Below are 19,905 nucleotides of genomic sequence, written 5' to 3' on the forward strand. Positions count from 1 at the left end.
TGAAGAGAATCTGTGGAAGACTCAGTCTGTTCAGAAGGAAGTGCTGGCTTTTGTCCACCATCAGATTTAGTTTTTGGTTCCTATCTGTGTTCCCAGTGTTTCTGCTTCTAGTTGTTCAAGTATTTATATCAAGTAGTTGAAGTTGTTGTTAATCCTTTCCCCTCCTTGTTTGGAGTGTTTTTGCTTTGTTGGGTTTTTTCCCCCAACCTGTTTGGAAGTAGATTAAGAAAACAAGACTGGACACATGCTAATAAGTTAAGAAGAGTGTGCCTTTGTAAAGGTTTTCTATTGTGCTTACTCTTTTGACTCACTCGCTCATGCAGTGGCTGATCTTATCTATTATGTAGACACAATAGAGTTTTAAAGGACAACATTTTCTCATTTAACCTTATTTCATATACAAAGTGTGTTTGACAGCAATAAGGCCCTTGTGCATAGATATAATATTTTGTGAGTATATTTCTAAAAGTCATAGTTAAGGGTTAATGAACACAGTTTCAGTTTTGTAAATGCATTTTTGATAACATTTGACAATATTAGTTTAGATGGGAACCGTAAACTTTGGTGTAATTTAATATTTTACAGTGTGTAAAATGTAGTTAGATTTATTGGTGAAGTTTCTTGGTGCAGAGTGTATTAAGTGTATTACGTGTAGCACCTATGTAGCCTTCAGTTATCATGAAAATGTCTTCAGAGCGTTGCTACTATTTTTAAGTACTTTTGCTCTTTGAGACATTCATATATACTGTTGTATTGTGTATTTGTCTTGATTATGTGTTCTTTGCCTGGCTGCAATGATGTCGATGATGATGATGGTGATGGTGAGACATCTGAAACATTCCCCGTGTCTTGTCCATCATTACACTGTACACACCACAGGTCTTGGTTAACCAAGTGTAACAGAACTAAACCGTTGTAACTTCAAAAATGATGTGGGTGTTTTATCTGTGATGACTTCAAATTTCACATGAATTAATGGAAAATAAATCCGAGTCTCATCCCGCTCAATGAACGGGGCGTCACAGTTTTAGGGAATGAAAGAAACCGTTTCAGATGTTCTTCCTGCTGCAGGGCAGAGAACAGATGACACACAGAACAATCACTGAAAAGTTGTCCTGCTCATTACGCGTCGTCTGAAGCCTTCAGCCATGTGTCTGGATATTTAAAGACACCATCCTTTTCAGCGCTGCTTCATTGTGTGACGAACAACAAGCCTCTCTTCCTGTATTAGGGTTAAATCACTTTTTTCAACACGCAACAGCATGTTATTGTTTTTGGCCTCCTACCCCCCATTTCACCCACCGTGCTCCTCCAAAGTGTGCATGGAGTTATTAATAGCAGCGAGGACGCGTTTGAAGCTCAGCTCTCACCAGTGTATGGTGGTATGTGTTTTAGAAAAGCGTCTACATACATGCACAAGCTGTGCAGCTGGTGGGAGCCATGCTGGTAACATGGCAGCTTCAAGGTGAAGCATGGTTCAGAATCTCTTTCTCGTGTCCAATAGTAAGTTTTTGATAGTTTGCTGTATTATAAAAAGTTTGTCAGTTACCGTTAATATTTGTTATCTATTAAAAAGAAACAAAACAAATGTTTTTATTAATGATTCCATTAATAAAAACAAATCCTTATACTCCAATGATGACCTAATTCGTGGTGCATCCCTTATAACAAGGTGTAGTAACAAAATTAACCAGGGTCTTTGATTACATGACTTTCACTATAGCTCTCATACGCTGGAGTTTAGAATATTTAAATAGTTGACGAATAATACCATTGGTTTTTAAAATAGCATTTTAGCGACAAATGCCCATCCCTGATCAAAACCTAATACTGATATCACTGATTGTGATAGAGAGAGACAGTTATCCTGCAACATGACTTTGCTTTTTTGGATTGCCTTCCCCGGGCCAGGGAGACTTCCTGCCTTAAATGGAGGGTAATGACCTAAAGGACAAGATGGTGAATACGGGTGGCTGAAATGAGTTTCCTCTGCAGGGGGCTCCGGGAGGGGCTCAGAGTAGAACCGCTGCAGTGAGGTGGTTCAGGCATCTGGTTTGGAAAGCTCCCTGGGGAGGTGTTTTGGGCACCTCAAGGTCTTCTGGGTGGAGACCCAGGACACACTGGAGGGACTATATCTCTCAGCTGGCCTGGGAACACCATAGATGAAGTGGGTGGGGGAGAGGGCTAAGCCTGCCGGACATTCATGTTGACATGGTTTCCGTGTTAGTGGATGATGCCTTGAAGAGAGCCTTGAAGATCACCCAAGGTCCCGACATCCTGTTCATCAGAGAACATTCTGAGAAACGTCCTGTCGATTCTTTGTGTGTCTGGTACATGTGAAGAATTCTCAGCACAGGAGTGTCCTTAGCACAGTCGGAGGGTTGTTGTGTAGTGTATTATGTAAGTGTAATGTATTGTATCATATGATACTGATACTGAAGATATGATTGGCTCATCATTACATTACGACATTACATGTCATTCAGCGGACGCTTTTATCCAAAGCCACTTACAAGGGAATTGAGTACAACCTGCCAGGCGTGGATATTATTAAGACCATCGTTCTTAACTCTTATAGCTATAACTACACGTTTCCGGAGTATGTGATAATTAACATTCTATTTATCTTGTAGTAACACATATGAACCTCAAACATTCTATTTATCTTGTAGTAACACATATGAACCTCAAACAAGGACTTCAGGAGGCTCGTCCTGAGGAACTGAAGAAGCCTTTTTAGATGAGAAGTGAAACATTCTATCATAAACTTTTGAATGACCTCCAGTTACATCAATGAATGACTGAGCAGATTCACTCAAGGATGTTTTATTGATTGGGATTTAGTAACTGATTTTAAAATGTTGGTCAATCTAAATATTCAGAATGTTGTAGCCAATTTTTTCCCCCTGCATTACAACAATATCACATTTGGCAGCGTTTCTTTTTTTGGCTCACAATCAGCTGTTTCCCAACATTTTGTGAATGTGAATTGCAAACGCGTGACAATTCATTCGCTGAAGCTTTTTCCGTGTCTCAATCAGCACAAACACACCTTTGCTGCACATCAGTTTAATCAAGTCACAGTCACAGATGAGCATTATCGATCATGTCTGTGTATGGAAAATCCAAATGAACACATTGACAGTTATTGCTAAAGTCTTGCATGCAACACACATTTTTAGTTCAAGTTAATCGCTTGTAAACAAAAACATTCTCAAGTAATTTGCATCTTCGCCGCCGCCCACAATATGGTCTTTCATGACATACAAGTAAAATAAACAAAAATTCAAAGTTCATCTGTTACAAAATGAAAATGAAGTCAGTCATCGGCTAAGAAAATGCAAAGGCAACAAAGTTAAATTTGTGAATAAACAGTTTTGAGCTATAAAGAATAATTTACTCGGAGTGAAGGAGAAGAGGAGGGGGAGTTGGGTACTGATTAATAGTCAGTGCTTACCCCCACTGAACAACAGGGACACACAGATTTTAGTCATAAATGATACCTTTAATATATATATATGTATATATATATATATACATATATATATATGTACTCTGGGCAATGAGGTATATATATGTATATACCTAATTTTGCCTGTGTTTTCTGAGTGGAAACTTCCACACCAGTTTGTGGTTAGTTTGTGCAACTCCAAATTAAGGAATTCAAACAATCAAGTAAGAAAATAACACATTTGAATTCCCTAATGAAGGCAGCAGTGGACCATCAACTCCAACAGTATGTGCTATAATAAAAATCACAGATTTTCTCTACGTTTTTTGGGGTGGAGATTGACTGTTGTACAAATCAACACAAACTTCAGTTTCCACTCAGAAAAATCAGTGAGATAAACAGATAAATTCTTAAGATATCATATAGACTTAAGCTAACATAGAATGTAGTAGGTGAACTGTATTAAGTGGCTAAAATAAAAGTGTTCTCTTGTTTCCTCACTGGTGTTTCTCAGGTTGTTCCCTCTCCTGGCAGCTGTGGTGTACTCTGGGCATGCTGTGTTCCATTTACATCGGAAGTCGGACGTTGGAAATGGGAGTGACTTCTGAGTTGACCATGTAGCAGAGGGAAGTTGGCAAAAAACCATGGACGTAAAATTAGCCCGGGGCTAGCCACTTTAGCAATATCAGTCGATAACAAGCCTCTACATTTTGTTTGCGTACATAAACAGCGTAACAACATGTCTTTGGGTTAAAAAACCTAAAGTACGATTGATTTACTGGGAAACAAATATGACAGGAATGCGATTAACAGTAAAGCACTTTCTGTAATGTGGCAGCCATCTAGGAATCCTCTGTCAGGGTTACTATGGTAACTCTTTCCAGAAATCTGAGTTCCAATGGCGTATGGAACGCACCACGTCAGCAGTGGCTGCTGTATGTGCCAGTATCTAGTACAACCACACAAAATGAACTACTCATTTCTTCAAATGAGTAGTTCATTTTAATTGGTTGTTAACGTTAATTGATTACAAATTAAGACTTGTGATTTGAGTGATTAGGCCATCTTTAAACTCAAACTCAGAGCAGAGAAAAAATTCACTCGAGCAACTTCATTAAATCCTGACTTCCGAGTCACAATAAGCCAGTTTACAAACAACCAAACACAATTTATTTGATTATAAATGCCAGTGATGGATTTTTCCTTTTGACGCCTGTGGGTGGACAACCGTTCGCATAAAGAGTCCCGTGAGCTGAGGAGTTTTCAAAAATTCACTCCGCACTTGTTCCCTGCTTACAAAGCTGTCGCTGTGTGCTCTCAAATCTTGACCTGCAAATTGATCACAGCTATAATCTGTTTTATGCTCACTTTCTAAAACTCACGCAGATTATGCAGACAAAAGCACGTTGTTCCTGAGTGTTGGGTAGAAAAAACAGTTGCTGGTCTAGATCTTCAGGTCGTTCAGCCTGCTCTTGTTGCTGCTGTGTTTGCTGGATTGACTGTTTCTGCGCTGATTTTCAACAAGCAGCTCCAGGGCAGGACTGGGGGTTCTCCTCTCTGTCAAATCCTCTCCCTCTGATTTACCTTTCCTCTCCACAGCCATATTGTCTCTGTTCTGCTTGTAAACCACTTTGCTGTTGTAGGGGCTGTAAGCGGAGGTCGGCTCTGTGATGCCATACTTCGAGTCTGCAGGGAAAGGCTCGGTCACGGCAGGATGACTGCTGAAGTATTCGTAGCTCGGCACAAACGGCATAGTTGCCTCGGTGAGGTTCCTGGCGGCTTGGTTTGCAGCCTGTGTGCGTCTGTAGCGGAGCCCCTGGTGACACTTTGTGAAACCCAGATGGTACATTTCCACCAGGTTCAGCAGTAGTGAGATGCAGGCCACTGCCAGCATGAAGAGGATGAAGACTGTCTTCTCAGTGGGTCGGGAGATGTAGCAGTTCACCATGTTAGGGCAAGGCCAGCGGTCGCAGGTGTACATGGGCTTAAGCTCAAAGCCATACAGGAAGTACTGAGCTACAATAAAGGCCACTTCGAACAGGGTCTTGAAGATAATGTTGAACACATAGGTTCGCAGCAGTGCGCCTTGTAAGCGCACATGGCCTTGGTTGTCTTTTATTGGAGCCTTCTTGGTTTTGCTGGGAAGTAACTGCTGTTTCTTTTCATTCAAGAGTGCAGCCTCTTTCTCTTTCTGGTTCTCCTTTTCCTCCATGCGGACCAGATGGAGGATGTGGCCCAGATAAATGAGAGTTGGCGTGGAGACAAAGATGATCTGCATCACCCAGAAGCGGATGTGAGAAATAGGGAAGGTCTTGTCGTAGCAGACATTCTGACAACCAGGTTGCTTGGTATCACAGGTGAAGCCCGACAGTTCGTCGCCCCACACTTTTTCAGCGGCAGCTCCCAGAACCAGGATGCGGAAGATGAACAGCACTGTGAGCCAAACCTTGCCCACGACTGTGGAGTGTGTCTGTGCGCTCTCCAGCAGCTTCCCCAGTAAGTTCCAGTCCGCCATAGTGGCTCACAGATGTCAACTCAGCTCTATTTAGAAATCCAGGAGGAAAGCCTGAAAACATTAGAAAAACTATGAGACGTAGTTCAGGTTGTTTTGAAGTGGGGTTGTATGAAGTACTGACACATCGATTCAACCATATTAAGACATGGCTCAATCTCACCTAAAGTTCTAATTTGGAACATTTAAGAAGAAATTAAAGTATAGCGCATAATCACTTATATAATCTTTTTAAAGTATGTTCTTTGAGCAAAGGCCACCATTTAGTACGCCCATGTTCTTACAGCAGCTTAAACAGACATGGGTTATGACTTTTGAAGCAGAAGCTTTCTATGTAAATGACTCCGCCACCATAAAATTAAGGCTTAAACCATCAAAGAAGGAAAAGAAAAAGACAGAAAGAGTAGGAGAGTGGAGAGTGAAAGAGTGTTTACATCCTTTCTGGTACGGGAAGGCCACCGTAGTTTACTGAAAAACTGGGGAACGGGTGGAGTGAGCGGAGGAGTCCTTCAATTGTTGCTAATTTTAACCACTTAATAAAAGTGTTAAAATCCCAAATCTCCACCTCACCTGCCTCATCACCAACCACACCTACCTGGACCACACCCCTAATCCTATATAACCCGCCCCTTCCGCCCTTTGACCCCCCCTATTTTCCCTCCAAACAATCCACGAGAACAAAGGAACACTGCCTGTGAGTTTTATGGACGTTCACTCATTTAATGATTCATTTGGTTGATACTACATATTGTTTGAAGATTTACTTATTGTTGGTGTTTCATTATACTAGATTCCTGAGTTTAATCCTTTGTTAAAGAGAGGAAAGTAAGAGCGGATGCAACCTAATTTCTTATTGTATATTTGATACTTGCTAGATTGTAATATTTCCTTTCATCATTTTCATAAAGACAAATCATCCACCAGTACCCCTCATCGCCAACTACTGTTTACTTGGAAATAAAATACTGGAACTTGGAAAGCTGCCTGGATCCTGTGTTTAAATGTGCACCCAATATATGATGTTCAGTGAATCACCACCACTATAGTGTACAGTTTTTTCAAAAAGACTCACCTCTACAATATCGTGGTTGTATGTTCACTGAATGATGTTTCTGTCAGACATTTCCAACTGGAAACAGAAGTTTGTGAACTGCTCAGTCTCCTGCACCAAAGTCCACAGAGAAAATTGACATTTTTAGCAGCTGCTGCTTATTTTTTGTTGGTAAATTAATAACTCATACAACCACACAAAAAACCTGAGCTAGCCCTTTCTTTTTTTAAGGGGTGGAGGAAAGATTTGGTACAATGTGTCCTCAAACTAAACACATACCTGTATTTGATTTTTTTTAGGTCACTTCAGGGCAAAACCATCCGTGAGTATACTGTGACACACATCACATTTGAAATGAATAAAACCAGTTTTTACACATTAAGCAAATACAGAGCAGTCGTATCGTTCAGCCGTAGCTGGGTCTCTGAATACAGGGTGAATGAAAACTCTCATTTTAGCTCTGTTTTGCTTGACTATTAGCTCGCTAGCATGGCTGTAGTTCCCCTTATACATTATTAACTCTAATTGTGTAATCTGTGAATAAAAGGTGCATTGCAAATCATTTATAGAACAGACTATTATCTGGGGGCCCAAGAAATTCAAGTGGGGCCCTCTATCACATGTGAACAGAAAACTGTTTTGTGACAGGAAGTGTTTTCATCAGTATAATTGTATATATATTTTTTTGTTTTCTTGTCCTGGGTCATTGGCTGAGAAAAGAAATTGAAAACCTCTGATATAAAACACGCATTAAAGAGATTTGTAGACACATTGGAGCAAGTTTCAAATAAACCTGAAGTATTTTATGAATACAGAATAGCTGAGTCACACTCAAATGTGTGAACCATGGTGTAAAATTTGAGAAGTGTGTTCATAAATTGTCTGATTCATCTTTAAACTGACAATAGACACAATACACTCATTTTATGCGTATAATTATAAGCAGTGTATTCGATTTTGCTGGTGGCGCAGTGTTCCAGACACTCTACAAGCAGAGGTCACTGTTCTGCAGAAGACCTCCAGCAGAGATGTATCAATAGCAACATTGATTGATCATGAGTTCACTATTTGTATTCATAAATGCTGTGTGTGTGTGCCGATGAAACGGAGCAGGACACAGCTGACTGTGTGTGAAGGAAAGCCCTGCAGCAGACTGGCAGACGCTGCGCCTCGCCATAGATCTTGTGACACAGAATCCAATAGTGAACCCCAACTCCAGGTTTGGGTTTCTAGTTTAAATTTGATATGACGAAGAAAAAAATGTTCACTTTAAAATAGACTTTGTCTTAGAAATGTGTTTACATTTAGAAAGAGTGTCAGTCTGAGCACCTGTTTGAAAAAAAAATGATATTGTCAGCCTGGATTTCATTCATGAAAGTATTTAGATAATTAATTAATATACGTTGGAAATAAAGTGGGTTCTGAGATAAAGCAGCCTCAGACTTTGGAGCCACTATGTTTCTGAGTGATTATCCTTGTTATTTCAATGAGAGACAGAGAGAGTGAGAGAGACGTACCCGCTAATGTTCATCTCCTACAGCAGTGCAGATCCAGAGTCACTGGGTGGCTTCGGTTCACAGAGAGGCCATGTTTTCCTCCAGCCCTGAGGAAAATGCTGTGCTACGAAAAAAAAACCAAACAAAAAAAAAACTTCTTTGTGATAGTTAGCTCTGAAAACTCTGCTGCCCTCCCACTGTGACCTGATCAATGCTCGCTGTTCAACAAACTGAATCCCTGCCCGTACAGACGGAAAACACTGGCTGCCTGTGGAAAAGTCAAAGAGCCCTTCACTTAAGAGGTGTCTCTGTTCAACTGAGTGGCAGCTGAGGAGCCCAGTGAGGTGCAGGTTAGTCTTACATGTCAGTGTGTGCTAAATATAATTCATGCTTAAGGGAGGGGCTTTGTTGTCTCCTGCATTGGTGATCTGACCCTTGACAGCGTCACTCACTGTGGAGCCGCTGCTGCAGTCTTCAGGGTAACTGCTCTGGAATGAGTGACATGCGTTATTCATGATGATATGACAGAGACATACATTTCATTCTGTTTCAAATGTGTGCGACCACTGCTGTTAAATAATCCAATCTTACTTAAACATTTTTTTGTTAAACTCCACTGTAATGTACTGAAACATAACACCACTACAGCTATGTAATTTCTTAATCTTAACTGATTCACATTTCATCCAAAAAAGCGTAATATCGTTAACATTTCATTAGCTTTAATATAGCATGTTGCATTACACAATCATAATACATACAGAATACGTAGATAAAGTAAAACGGACAATTTAAATTGACAATCTGAAAGTGATCGTTCAATCAGTCAACCAGACATTATTTACTGTATAGCCCTTTTCATACAAATATAAATGATCGCACAAAAGTAAATGAATGTTATTCTTCCTTTTTCCTGTTTTATAGTAGTATTTTTTTGTGTCTATAATCGGCCAAATTAACAATTAATTTGACTTTGACCATGAAAAATAGAAACCCGTTACATTCCTTGAAATGAGTTTACTTTATGCTGCACACGACTCTCTGTGTTTCTCAGTGTTTAGGTCTTGTGTCACCCTGTGATATTCCCATACTGCACACAGGAAGTGATTTGCTTTATGTCAAATCAGACAGAGGCATCAGCAACACTGAGCCAGTAAAGTGAGATGACTGCAAACAAACAGGTTGGAGTTTGACTGAAAACACAAAGAAGCACCCACGACTCATTAGACCTGCTCTGCTGCTGTATACATACAAACAATCCCTCTAAGTTACCAGGTCTGATAGTAGCATTAACTCATACGTATTATATATAAAATGATTGAGGTCATTCTCACCGAACTGGACCTCCTTATGTGCTCCTTGAGATTTATTATATAGACGACGAAACAAGATGATAATTAACTGGTAAAAACACTCCACAATAAAGGTGAACATTGGTTACATTCACAAGTTTGGAGGGTTTTGTGTTTGTTATATTTATATTATATACTGTCCATTCCTCTCATTACTCTGCACTATGTAGATGAAGTGTGCGTGCGTGTGCGTTGACACTGTCTTAAAAAAGAGAAGTGCCATGTTGCTCAGTCATGGGAGGTCCAGCTGTCCCCTGGGTCAACCATTGTCACCCACACACTGACCCCAAAATGTCCCGGCTATTGATAACACCAAAACTATGCTCTTTGGCCTTGAGAAGCTGAACAAAATCAGCCTGCGATGTTTCCTCACAGGTGGCAACATGGCACAGAGCAGCTCATGACTAAAGATGGTGAAGGTGACACTAAATGTGTGAACAAGAGTCGTTCATTTTTGTTGTTGTTTTTCCCCACAGTCACACTGCTGACAGCTGAGTGGAATCACAAAGTGACACTGATGATGCAACTCAATTTGTTCCTATAGATTTAAATGCTGTCCGGTGCTTTATGGTGTTAGGAAATACTTTATTAGTTAGGAAATACTTCAAGCTGCTTTCAATGTCACTTTCAATTTTTTTTTTAGCATGTATTTGTATAACAAACATCATCTCAAGCCACGTAGTAAGGTCAAATCACTCCAGACTTTTCTGTTCCTTCTCCTGCCAGCGCCCTGTATCCTACATTTCTGGATTTCAGACACAGTCTTGTTGACATGAACTCCAGGAAAAATGTTCTGACCCAGGTTTTCATTTAACAGCTTTCGTCCACAGGAATGACTCATTTGCCCCCTAAATGCTAACAATAGCTAATTGCAGCAGATTAACCTTTAAACTAATACATGATAATGTATGAAATGTAACATATTTTCCATGTATTAAGGAGAATACAAACCATTTGCCCTATTAGTTCTCTCTCTTGTGACACCTGAGGAAAACCCACGTCCTCCCAGTTAGTCCTTCAGATTCAGTTCAGCGGTTTAGACGACGTATGACATGGGGGATCGTATTTCAAGCAGCAGAATATTATACATATCAGAAATATTGGTGTACATTTTATTTTCAGTTGGCACAACAATTTGTATTTAATATTTTCATTTCAAGACCAAAAATCTTAATTATGATGAAAACATCAAAAATCCCATGACAATACAAGCCTATGATTTGGTCAGCTGGAATACTGTTTTTAAAAAGGGTTACTTCATTGATGTTATATTACTCTTGCTGTATACAGTAAGTGCAGCTGTTTACAGTGGTTTGGTTCGTGGCACAAATACATGTATAGATACTGCATGTAATAATGTTGGAATAATTGAAATATTCAGCTCATTGAGATTAAATGTATAGTGTAGTTTTTGAAGTGTAGTTGTATGAGGTACTGGCACATAGTTGGCACCAACTGTGTCAGGAACGCCACCTGCACTGAGAACTAGCTTGAGAGATGGAGGCTCGCACTCCATGAAAACATGGCTGCCACATGTTAGTGTTGTTGATCCACTGCTAACTGCTCGTGTGATTTTGTGTTTTTGTTGTTTGAAATCTTTTGTTCTACCTCACGGACACAACCCCACCTTGTGTCCCTGTGAGCTAAACATTATGTTTTCTGTATGAATTTGGTGAGTGAGCTATTAAAGTATTCTTAAGGTATGGTAGACTTAAGCAGGTAGATATTATTATTGTTAAGTGGCGGTAGTCCTCATGATCCCACTGGCAGCCATGTTTTAGTCCGACTACAACTTTAAAATACATGTAAATATTTTAGTCCAAAAGTCAGACTAACACACCCAGATAATGTGTTTGGGAGTTGAACAACTCAAACTGGTTTAGGGCACTCTGCACACGCTCCACAGTCTCCATCCCAGAGCTTTGATCCAGAAATAATAGAAGAAGCCGGTACACAGAAGACAACAGTGAGGAAAACATAGTAAAATCCAGGCCAGTACATACATGATTGAATGTCCCAAAGTTCATGGATGGTACGTAGGAAGACTCAGAATGGTGCTCATCATGGTACCAACTAACTGAGTATGAGTCTGGGTGTAGTCACCTCCCACTTTCAAGAGGCGTGACCAACAGATGTAGATCAAAATGCATATTTACACAATTGGATAGACCTACAACCAATCAGGTTAATGATCTGGATGACGTATGCAGAGCGATGGCTATCTATGAATGCTGTCGAATGACCGAATTGAAAGACAGCTGCTCGTCGGGAGGCGTCATGTTGGATGTATACGATTAATGTATGCGAGATGCAGCTTCTCTGTCATTGTGTTAAGCCTGCTTCTAGCGCAACAGGGGTTTGTGATTGGTTCCCAGTTTTAGGAGGTTCTGAAAGTTGGTCCTTACCAATCGAGTCTGCAGAGCTGGGTTGACTCAGACTACCACCTAGCAGAGTGGAGGTGGACACATCCTGTTAGTGTTTATAATGGGAACAGCTGCAGTTGTAGGTCGATGTAATTGTGCATTAAAATGTACTGAATGACTCAAGCTGGTATGTGGCAAATGCAAGGTAGGTTGTGTTAGTACCTCATACAACCCCACTTAAAAAAAACATGAACTATCCCTTTAAGTTGTGCATGGACCTATACAGTATGTCACTGTCATATTCCTTTATGCAAGTATGAACACAGTGTTTTGTTAGAATGAGCAGAGTTTGTGTTGAATCCAGGCGCCCATAGTTGATTCTCCAACACCGTGCAAATGCTTACTACAGGCCTTCACCACCAGGAAGACCACCTCTGCAATGTTGAGCAGAATACAAACGCCTGACACGGCCAGCATGAACACCGTGAAGACTGTCTTCTCTGTGGGCCTGGACACAAAGCAGTCCACTGTGTTCGGACACGGGTACGAGTCACACTTGACCAGACGGATCATCTTGTATCCAGGGTAGATCATGTAAAAGACATACATGAAGATGACCTCAAAGACAACGCGGAACAACAGGCTGATGACGTACGTCCACCACAGGGCGCCAGTGATTTTCATCTTCTGGGTCTTGATCTGCTCCAGCTCTTTCGGGTTGGTCCTCCCTGACAGTCTGTAAACCCTCTTGTCGACGTGGCGGCGGTGGGCCACGTGCATGGCCACCAGCAGGGCGGGAGTGGACACCAGGATGAGCTGCAGAGCCCACAGGCGGATGTGAGAGATGGGGAAGAAGTGGTCGTAGCAGACGCTGTTGCAGCCTGGCTGCTGGGTGTTACAGGTGAAACCGGACTTCTCATCGCCCCACACGCTCTCTGCTGCCACCACCAGGACCAGGATGCGAAAGATGAAGAGAACAGAGAGCCAGATGCGGCCTATGCCCGTGGAGTGCTTGTTCACGCCACTGATCACGGCATAAAACGTCGCCCAGTTCATCTTTGATTCCGGTTCTGATGGTGAAAAACACACATAGACACACATGTGCATTAGATCAAACTTGTAAATAAACACTGTGCTGACTATCTGCTGCTACTACTTTGCTACTACTAGACTGTACTTAAAAGTAAGAATACTTGAGTTTATAGTATAGTTTCACAGATACAAAGAGGAATAAATACATTCGTTCAGCTTCTCTCTGTAGGAGGAGAAGGATTTTTTTGAAGCTGAGTGACCTTCCTCACTATTTTCTATTTTTGAGTACACTGATATATGTTAACCTACGGTTACAAGTAAAGTTTACTTTCCACTAGGCCATGGACTGACCAGGAGTACAAATACAAACATACAATCAAGTACAAAGCAAATAATTATTAAAAAATGAAAGTAAAAATGATAAAACCTACTCAGTAAACAGATTCAGATGCAAGTACAAGCAAGGTTTCATTTTAAATCCATTACATAAGAGCTGGAATAATCTGACAATTATTGACAAATTAATTGGATATGGAAGTCATTTTTCTAAGAAGACATTCTGTATTTCTTATCTATTCAGCTTCACCATTGTGATGATAGGCTGAGTTTTTGTGAAAGGGTCCAAAATAAGAAGAACAAAGCCATGTAAAAAACAACAACAACAACATTGTTCCATCTATATAATTTTTACTTAGGTTTAATTCTTGCCATATTTATTTACTCTCTATAAGATCAGCGGCTTCTGCGTAATTTGTATTTTATGTCTTGATAGCTGGAAAGTGGAGCAGTTTTATCTTTTTACTCTTTTTACTTAATGTTATAATGTTTTTCCTCTCATACTCTTACTGGTTGGAACAGACACTGTCACATCACTACTGACTCCCTGATCATTTTAGAACTGATTTAAAGATTATACAGGTCACTTTTAAAGCTACTATGAGCCACAATACGCGTCATCGATTATTAAATTAATCGTCAACTATTCGAATAATCAGTTTGAAGCTTTTTTCATGATTAAAACACGATTTCTGATTGTTGAAGCTTCCTAGATTTGAGAATTTTCTTCATTTCTTTGCTCTGGATAGCAAAGAAATCATTTAAAGTGAATCATTTTGGTTTGTGGACAAAACAAGACATTTGAGAACATCATCATTTCCAGTTTTGACGAACACCGATCAACATTTCTTAAGGTTCTCTGATATTTTATTGACCAAACGATTAATTGAGAAAATAATCAACAGATTAATTGATAGTTGCAGCTCTAAATCACTTTTGAAAAAAACATTTTTATAGACTGAAATTCTTGTCTTTTTTGTTATTTTCTTTTCTTATTTCTATATCTGACCTTTATATTGCTAAACATTTAGAATGACTATATTTTACACCTGTAAACCTTTGTTTTTAATTGTTTTAAACTGTTATTATTGAATTTTTTTATTCCTTGTTGTCATTTTAGTTGGTTTCTTATCTGTTGTTTTGTTTGGCTTTCATTAATCTGGTCTGTGAAAGCACCTTGGATTATTACAGATAAATTGAAAAACAAATCTGATGAGAGAAATAAAGGGACTTGACAGTCTGTCCTCTTTGAAACAAAAAGGTTCTGAAGTGTTGATCAAACATGAGACAAATATGTAATGAAAGAATTCATATTGAACATTTTATGAAAACAAACAAGATAATCAAGAAACTAGTCTTTAGATTGACTGATATATGTTTTTTTTTTCAGAGATCATACCAGAAAAATGTCTTTAAAATTAGTCTGAGTGAAAAAGTATTAATACGATCATACTGTATATGTCTAACTGGAACTATTTAGTCCCAGATTTCCTCTAATTCCAACATCTTCATTGCAAAGATTTGCGGATTTTCTGTCTTCTGTTAAATAAAAATGAACATTTATTTGGATATTGTGAAGTGTTGATCATATAACGAGCAGTTAAAATGAAAAATGTATTCTCTGCAGCTCAGAAATGAGTATTTAACATAGATTTAAATTATAGAGCATCAAACATTTACATTGTCTGTTTCACATTTGTTTGTCATGTGTTGTCCACATGCTTTCATTTCCAGTCTTTTTTAATATAGTAGATATATCAGAGATGATGTTACCCGGCTCAGCAGGAGGTGAAAGAGGCATAGGAGGCAACGCAGAGGACAACGCTGAGCCGCTGATTTGGCATTGATGTGAATCCAGAGAAGAAGGAAGCCTCTCTGCTCCTCTCTGAAGTTGGCAAGCCACTTAAGAGTGAAACACCGAGGTCTGGCACCATGTGTCATGTGACATGACTTCACCAGTCGCCATGGTGTTAACATCCAATATGCACCTCAGGTAACAATGACTCTATTACTGTGTGACTGACAGGAAGATGATTTGTTCACTTTGGCAATCTGTCCAGGGTGTACCCCGCCTATCGCCCTATGTCATGTCCTATATGTGGAGGATAAAGCGGTAGACAATGGACGGATGTTTTAAGTTATGAAGAAGAACTTCACTATGTCTTCTTCTTCTTCTTCTTCTTCCTCCTCATTTCAGTTTAGGTCTAAATGGACTTTACAAACTGATCAAAGTCAAGTCAAGCCATAACTATAAACCATAAGCCCAATATAACACTCTTCAGCTACATGATAAACAATGAGGAATAAAATCTGCTTACCGTGAGCTGCAGTTTGGAATCAAGTACATCCAGAAACATTTACATGAACGGATTTTTTTTTTTCAATCCGTGTCTGTGAACAAGAGTATCAGAACACCATGACTTTGCATTGCTAATGATTTCTGTCACACTAGCCACTGCCCTGCACTGGAGAGGTCATATGCTTCTCTGTCCAGTATTTGCATACAATAGCCCCATTTACCCAGAGCAAGCAAACAGCTTCAGAATTCAGATCAACTGTTTGAATTTCTGCCCAGCTGAGGAATCTGTGTGGGGACTGTGGTCTGTCCCCCTCGTCCTTATTGTGCTGTGTTCTGCACAGGAAGTGGAGGATGCTTTTGACGCAATGTAGGGTAAAAATTAAAGGTCTACAACAAAGACTTATGCATGAAATCAAAAGATAAGACAACATCACTGGTTCCCAAACACTGGACACACAAGTGGGTTGTGGGAGTTTTCTTTTTTTCTCAAAATAAATTTTCCCAACTTTTTAGTCAAAATGTTTAATTTTAAATAACATGCATAAAATAATACAATTAATAAATGTTCAGTTTACCAATTCAAAGTTGAAGATATGGCTGTAAATGAGTACCATAAATAATAATTTCACTATTCACCATAGTTTGCCATCATCTACGGCTTTATCCCTCACCGGAGGGTCGCGGGGGGTGCTGTGCCAATCTCAGCTACATCGGGCGATAGGCGGGGTACACCCTGGACAGTTCGCCAGTCCACCGCAGGGCCACACACACAGATAGAGACAAACAACCATTCACTCTCACACTCACACCTATGGTCAATTTAGAGTGTCCAATTGACCTAATCCCCATATTGCACGTTTTTGGATTGTGGAAGGAAGCTGGAGAACCCGGAGAAAACCCATGCACACATGGGGAGAACATGCAAACTCCATGCAGAAAGGCCCTTCTTTTAATTTTTTTAAAAAAGATTTGCTAATTTTCACAAAAAACATTACATCTAGAATTCAGAGCCTTTATTCTGAAAAAAATATGAACTGATTCAAAGAGATTCTGTTGCTACAATTGACAATAAACTGACATGTGTTAGGTTCATGACCCAGTTGTAACGAGGGCCTTTCTGCATGGAGTTTGCATGGGTTTTCTCTGGGTTCTCCGGTTTCCTCCCAAAGTCTAAAAACATGCAGATTTGGGGATTAGGTAAATTGCACACTGTCCAGGGTGTACCCCACATTTCGCCCTATGTCAGCTGGGATTATCCTCCCTCATGTGGAAGATAAAGCGGTAGAAGATGAGTCATGGATAGCCAGGTTCGGAGAGTAAATGTCCGTAAAATAACTATTGGCATATGTTAGGCTCAAAGATGAAGCAGTGATTCTCAAAACTGAAATGATGCACCATAATTATAAACGTTAACTTTTGGAAAGAAACTTTGCTAATAAGCAAGGACAAACAGTTTCTTTCCAAAGGCCATCACCACCCTGAACTGTGCAATACAGTCTTGTATACCGGTACCATTTTTTTTTATAGGTAAATATTTATCCTGTGTGTATAAAGAGCATATTTGCACTTTCTTTCTTTCAACTGTTTGTTATTTTAAAACTGTGAAAAAAAGCTCTCTAAATCTCGTTGTACATTGTATAATGACAATAAAGGGCATTCTATTCTATTCTATTACGACCAGGGAAAACATAGTTTGTTAAGATCATTTAAAAATATTTTAAAAGTGTCCAATGAGACCAGACTTTTCAGTTTCAGACAATCCTGTAGTGTGTTCCAGGAAGAAGGAGCCGCATATTTAAATGCCTTTTTCTAATTCAGTATGGACCTTTGGAACAGACAATAGGACTAAGTCATACGATCAAAGACAGTAACTGCCTCTGCTGTTCTGACGAATGTAGGCCTGAAGACATGAAGGGAGCAGAGCCAAGATGGAGTTTATCATGTTTTAAGGTGAAACATATATTGTTTTAATCACCTTATAACTTATAGTTTTTATTTTGCTGGTGTGGCAGGAAAACACGTCCTTACTAGAGAGGGGGGGAAGAAACCGAGTGAAATATTTCCCACCTGTACATAAATACAAATGTTAGATACAATGATCATGTCACAGGCCTCTGGTTGAGAGAGAGCCTTACTGCTTAAAATATGTACTGTTAATGCGATAGGTGGATTCAATTACTGCACAAGGAGGACACCTAGTGGTCATTTACAGATATTGCAGTTTATCAGCAATAACTGAGAGGGAGAGGGAGTATGTGTGTGAGGTAGATACTGTATATACTATATATATAGAAAGAGAGAGAGAGAGATAGAGACTTGAGTCATTGGGAAATGACATCAAGCTTGTCAGGAAATAACACGTCTTCAGATAGATCGAGACAGCTAATTTCATTATGTTTGTTTTTTTATCAGGCAATGATCAGAATGAAGTCAGTATTCATACAAGCATATTTTGCTATTTATTTTATGACCACAGGGCCTGCTATTATGAGCCAAGGACTTTATTTGTACTTGAATAACATGTTTTTCACCATGACTTGCAGGACGCCTGTGAATGTAACGTTCAAGGTTCAAAGTTTTTTCTTCTTCTTTTATTTGGTGGTGTAAGACAGAGGTTTTCAGCTTTTCGTCAGCCATGGACCCTTTACAGAATGGGAAACAAATTGCAGACGGCGTGAATTGTTTTAATTAGAAAGTAGAAATGATAAAGACATAGCGGTGAGCACTTTTGCCTCACAGCAAGAAGGTCGCCAGCCTTAATTCTGGTTAGACTTAGAACCTTCCTGTGTGGGTTCTCCAGGTTCTCTGGTTCAAAACCATGCAGAGGTTAATTGGACACTTTAAATTGACCGAAAGTGAATAGTTGTTTGCCTCTGTCTGTTGCACCCTGCAGGGTTAACCCCGCCTTTCACCCTACATGTCAGCTGGGATTTGCTCCAAACAAACAGTTGATAATGAGTGAGTGAGTAATCTATAAACCATGTCAGGCCATGTAAATTAGAATTCCCTCACTGTCCATTACACTCTGAGAGTAAAGAATATGTTGTTAAAATACAGGCCTATACATAGCATTTGGAAGGTTTTGATGGAGCCCATGTTTGAAAGCCACTGCTATCAGGGACTCTTTAGTGCTTGTGTACGAGGTGTAAAGCTGTCACATCTTGTTGTATAGCCTACTTAAACCTGAATATGGGAACACACCCAGCCATTTACAGGTCTGTCCTGTCTCACTGTGGAACAGTCACATGATTCTCATAACAGTTCACACATATGATGTGTCACTGCAGGCACTGTATGTGTATGTCCCAATCAGTGTGTGAAGTAGGAAACAACAAGTGCCAGTCGTTATCCATATTACTAAATCATTAAACACACAATTATGAAAGTTTTCAGTAAGGGATAGCGCACATGGTAATTAGTATCACTCGTTGTAAACAGGCTGGATTATAGCAACAAGAACACTGGAGGTGTACAATGGGAAAAATGTAACTACTTTTCACGATATTTATAAAGGGTCACACGGCAGTGTGGTGGCTGAAACTGTGGCCAGGTTCAGCCAAGGGCCTTTCTGTATGGAGTGTGCATGTGTCTCCCTGTGTGTCTACCCCCTCTCTGGTTTCCTTCCACAGTCCAAAATCATGCAGAGGTCAATTGCCTGTCTAATTCTTGTCTTCTTGCTGCTGTAACAAGTGAAATTTCCCCAGTGTGGGATTAGTAAAGTAAAACCTAATCAGTTGAATCTAAAAAGTAACGTCAAAATGAATATATGCAAAAACACACAAGTTACAAAATGAGATAAAGTTTGCTTCAGGTTTATCTACAGTTATTATTACCTGAGATGGATTATGAGACTGTGGGTCCCTGGGCACAGACTGGAAAAGGGCCCCTGCATGCCCCGACTCACATGCCACTCCAATAATCATACACAATTCAACATCAGTACAAACGTTACACAAAACTTATTTGGGCCCCAGCAAGACATTAGGGGTGGATAACATAGCCTAAGGGGCCCT

The 19,905-nt window shown here is 39.8% G+C and overlaps 2 protein-coding genes across 6 annotated transcripts; both read right to left on the reverse strand.

Moving 5' to 3' along the window:
* Positions 1-2,896: 2,896 nt before the first annotated feature.
* gja2 (gap junction protein, alpha 2) lies at positions 2,897-8,809 on the reverse strand. Of its 3 annotated transcripts, XM_044041292.1 has the most exons (3): positions 8,532-8,809; positions 7,036-7,125; positions 2,897-6,017 (listed from the first exon to the last, which is right to left on the reverse strand). In XM_044041292.1, the coding sequence occupies exon 3, from the start codon at positions 5,964-5,966 to the stop codon at positions 4,896-4,898; it is 1,071 nt and encodes a 356-aa protein (XP_043897227.1). In that variant the 5' UTR covers positions 5,967-6,017; positions 7,036-7,125; positions 8,532-8,809; the 3' UTR covers positions 2,897-4,895. The 3 variants fall into 3 exon arrangements, with proteins under 3 accessions (XP_043897227.1, XP_043897226.1, XP_043897228.1); XM_044041291.1 differs by lacking the exon at positions 7,036-7,125; XM_044041293.1 differs by lacking the exon at positions 8,532-8,809 and having other exon boundaries at positions 7,036-7,130.
* Positions 8,810-12,503: 3,694 nt separating this feature from the next.
* On the reverse strand, positions 12,504-18,549 carry gjb1a (gap junction protein beta 1a). 3 transcript variants are annotated; one of them, XM_044041296.1, is made up of 2 exons: positions 18,534-18,549; positions 12,504-13,295 (listed from the first exon to the last, which is right to left on the reverse strand). In XM_044041296.1, exon 2 carries the CDS (start codon positions 13,279-13,281, stop codon positions 12,559-12,561), a length of 723 nt encoding a protein of 240 aa, XP_043897231.1. In that variant the 5' UTR covers positions 13,282-13,295; positions 18,534-18,549; the 3' UTR covers positions 12,504-12,558. The 3 variants fall into 3 exon arrangements, with proteins under 3 accessions (XP_043897231.1, XP_043897230.1, XP_043897229.1); XM_044041295.1 differs by lacking the exon at positions 18,534-18,549 and adding an exon at positions 15,912-16,048; XM_044041294.1 differs by lacking the exon at positions 18,534-18,549 and adding an exon at positions 15,367-15,394.
* Between the last annotated feature and the right edge of the window lie 1,356 nt (positions 18,550-19,905).

Source organism: Solea senegalensis, linkage group LG13 (assembly GCF_019176455.1).
Source record: "Solea senegalensis isolate Sse05_10M linkage group LG13, IFAPA_SoseM_1, whole genome shotgun sequence".
Lineage (NCBI taxonomy): Eukaryota > Metazoa > Chordata > Actinopteri > Pleuronectiformes > Soleidae > Solea > Solea senegalensis.

Excerpts from the sequence above, each read along its gene's own strand:
- gjb1a (XM_044041294.1), bottom strand. The coding sequence starts at position 15,394 with ATGCCTCTTTCACCTCCTGCTGAGCCGG. Across the intron at positions 13,296-15,366 it reads TTCACCTCCTGCTGAGCCGG|AACCGGAATCAAAGATGAAC; the intron begins GTAACATCATCT and ends TTTCACCATCAG.
- gja2 (XM_044041291.1), bottom strand. The coding sequence starts at position 5,966 with ATGGCGGACTGGAACTTACTGGGGAAGCTGCTGGAGAGCGCACAGACA.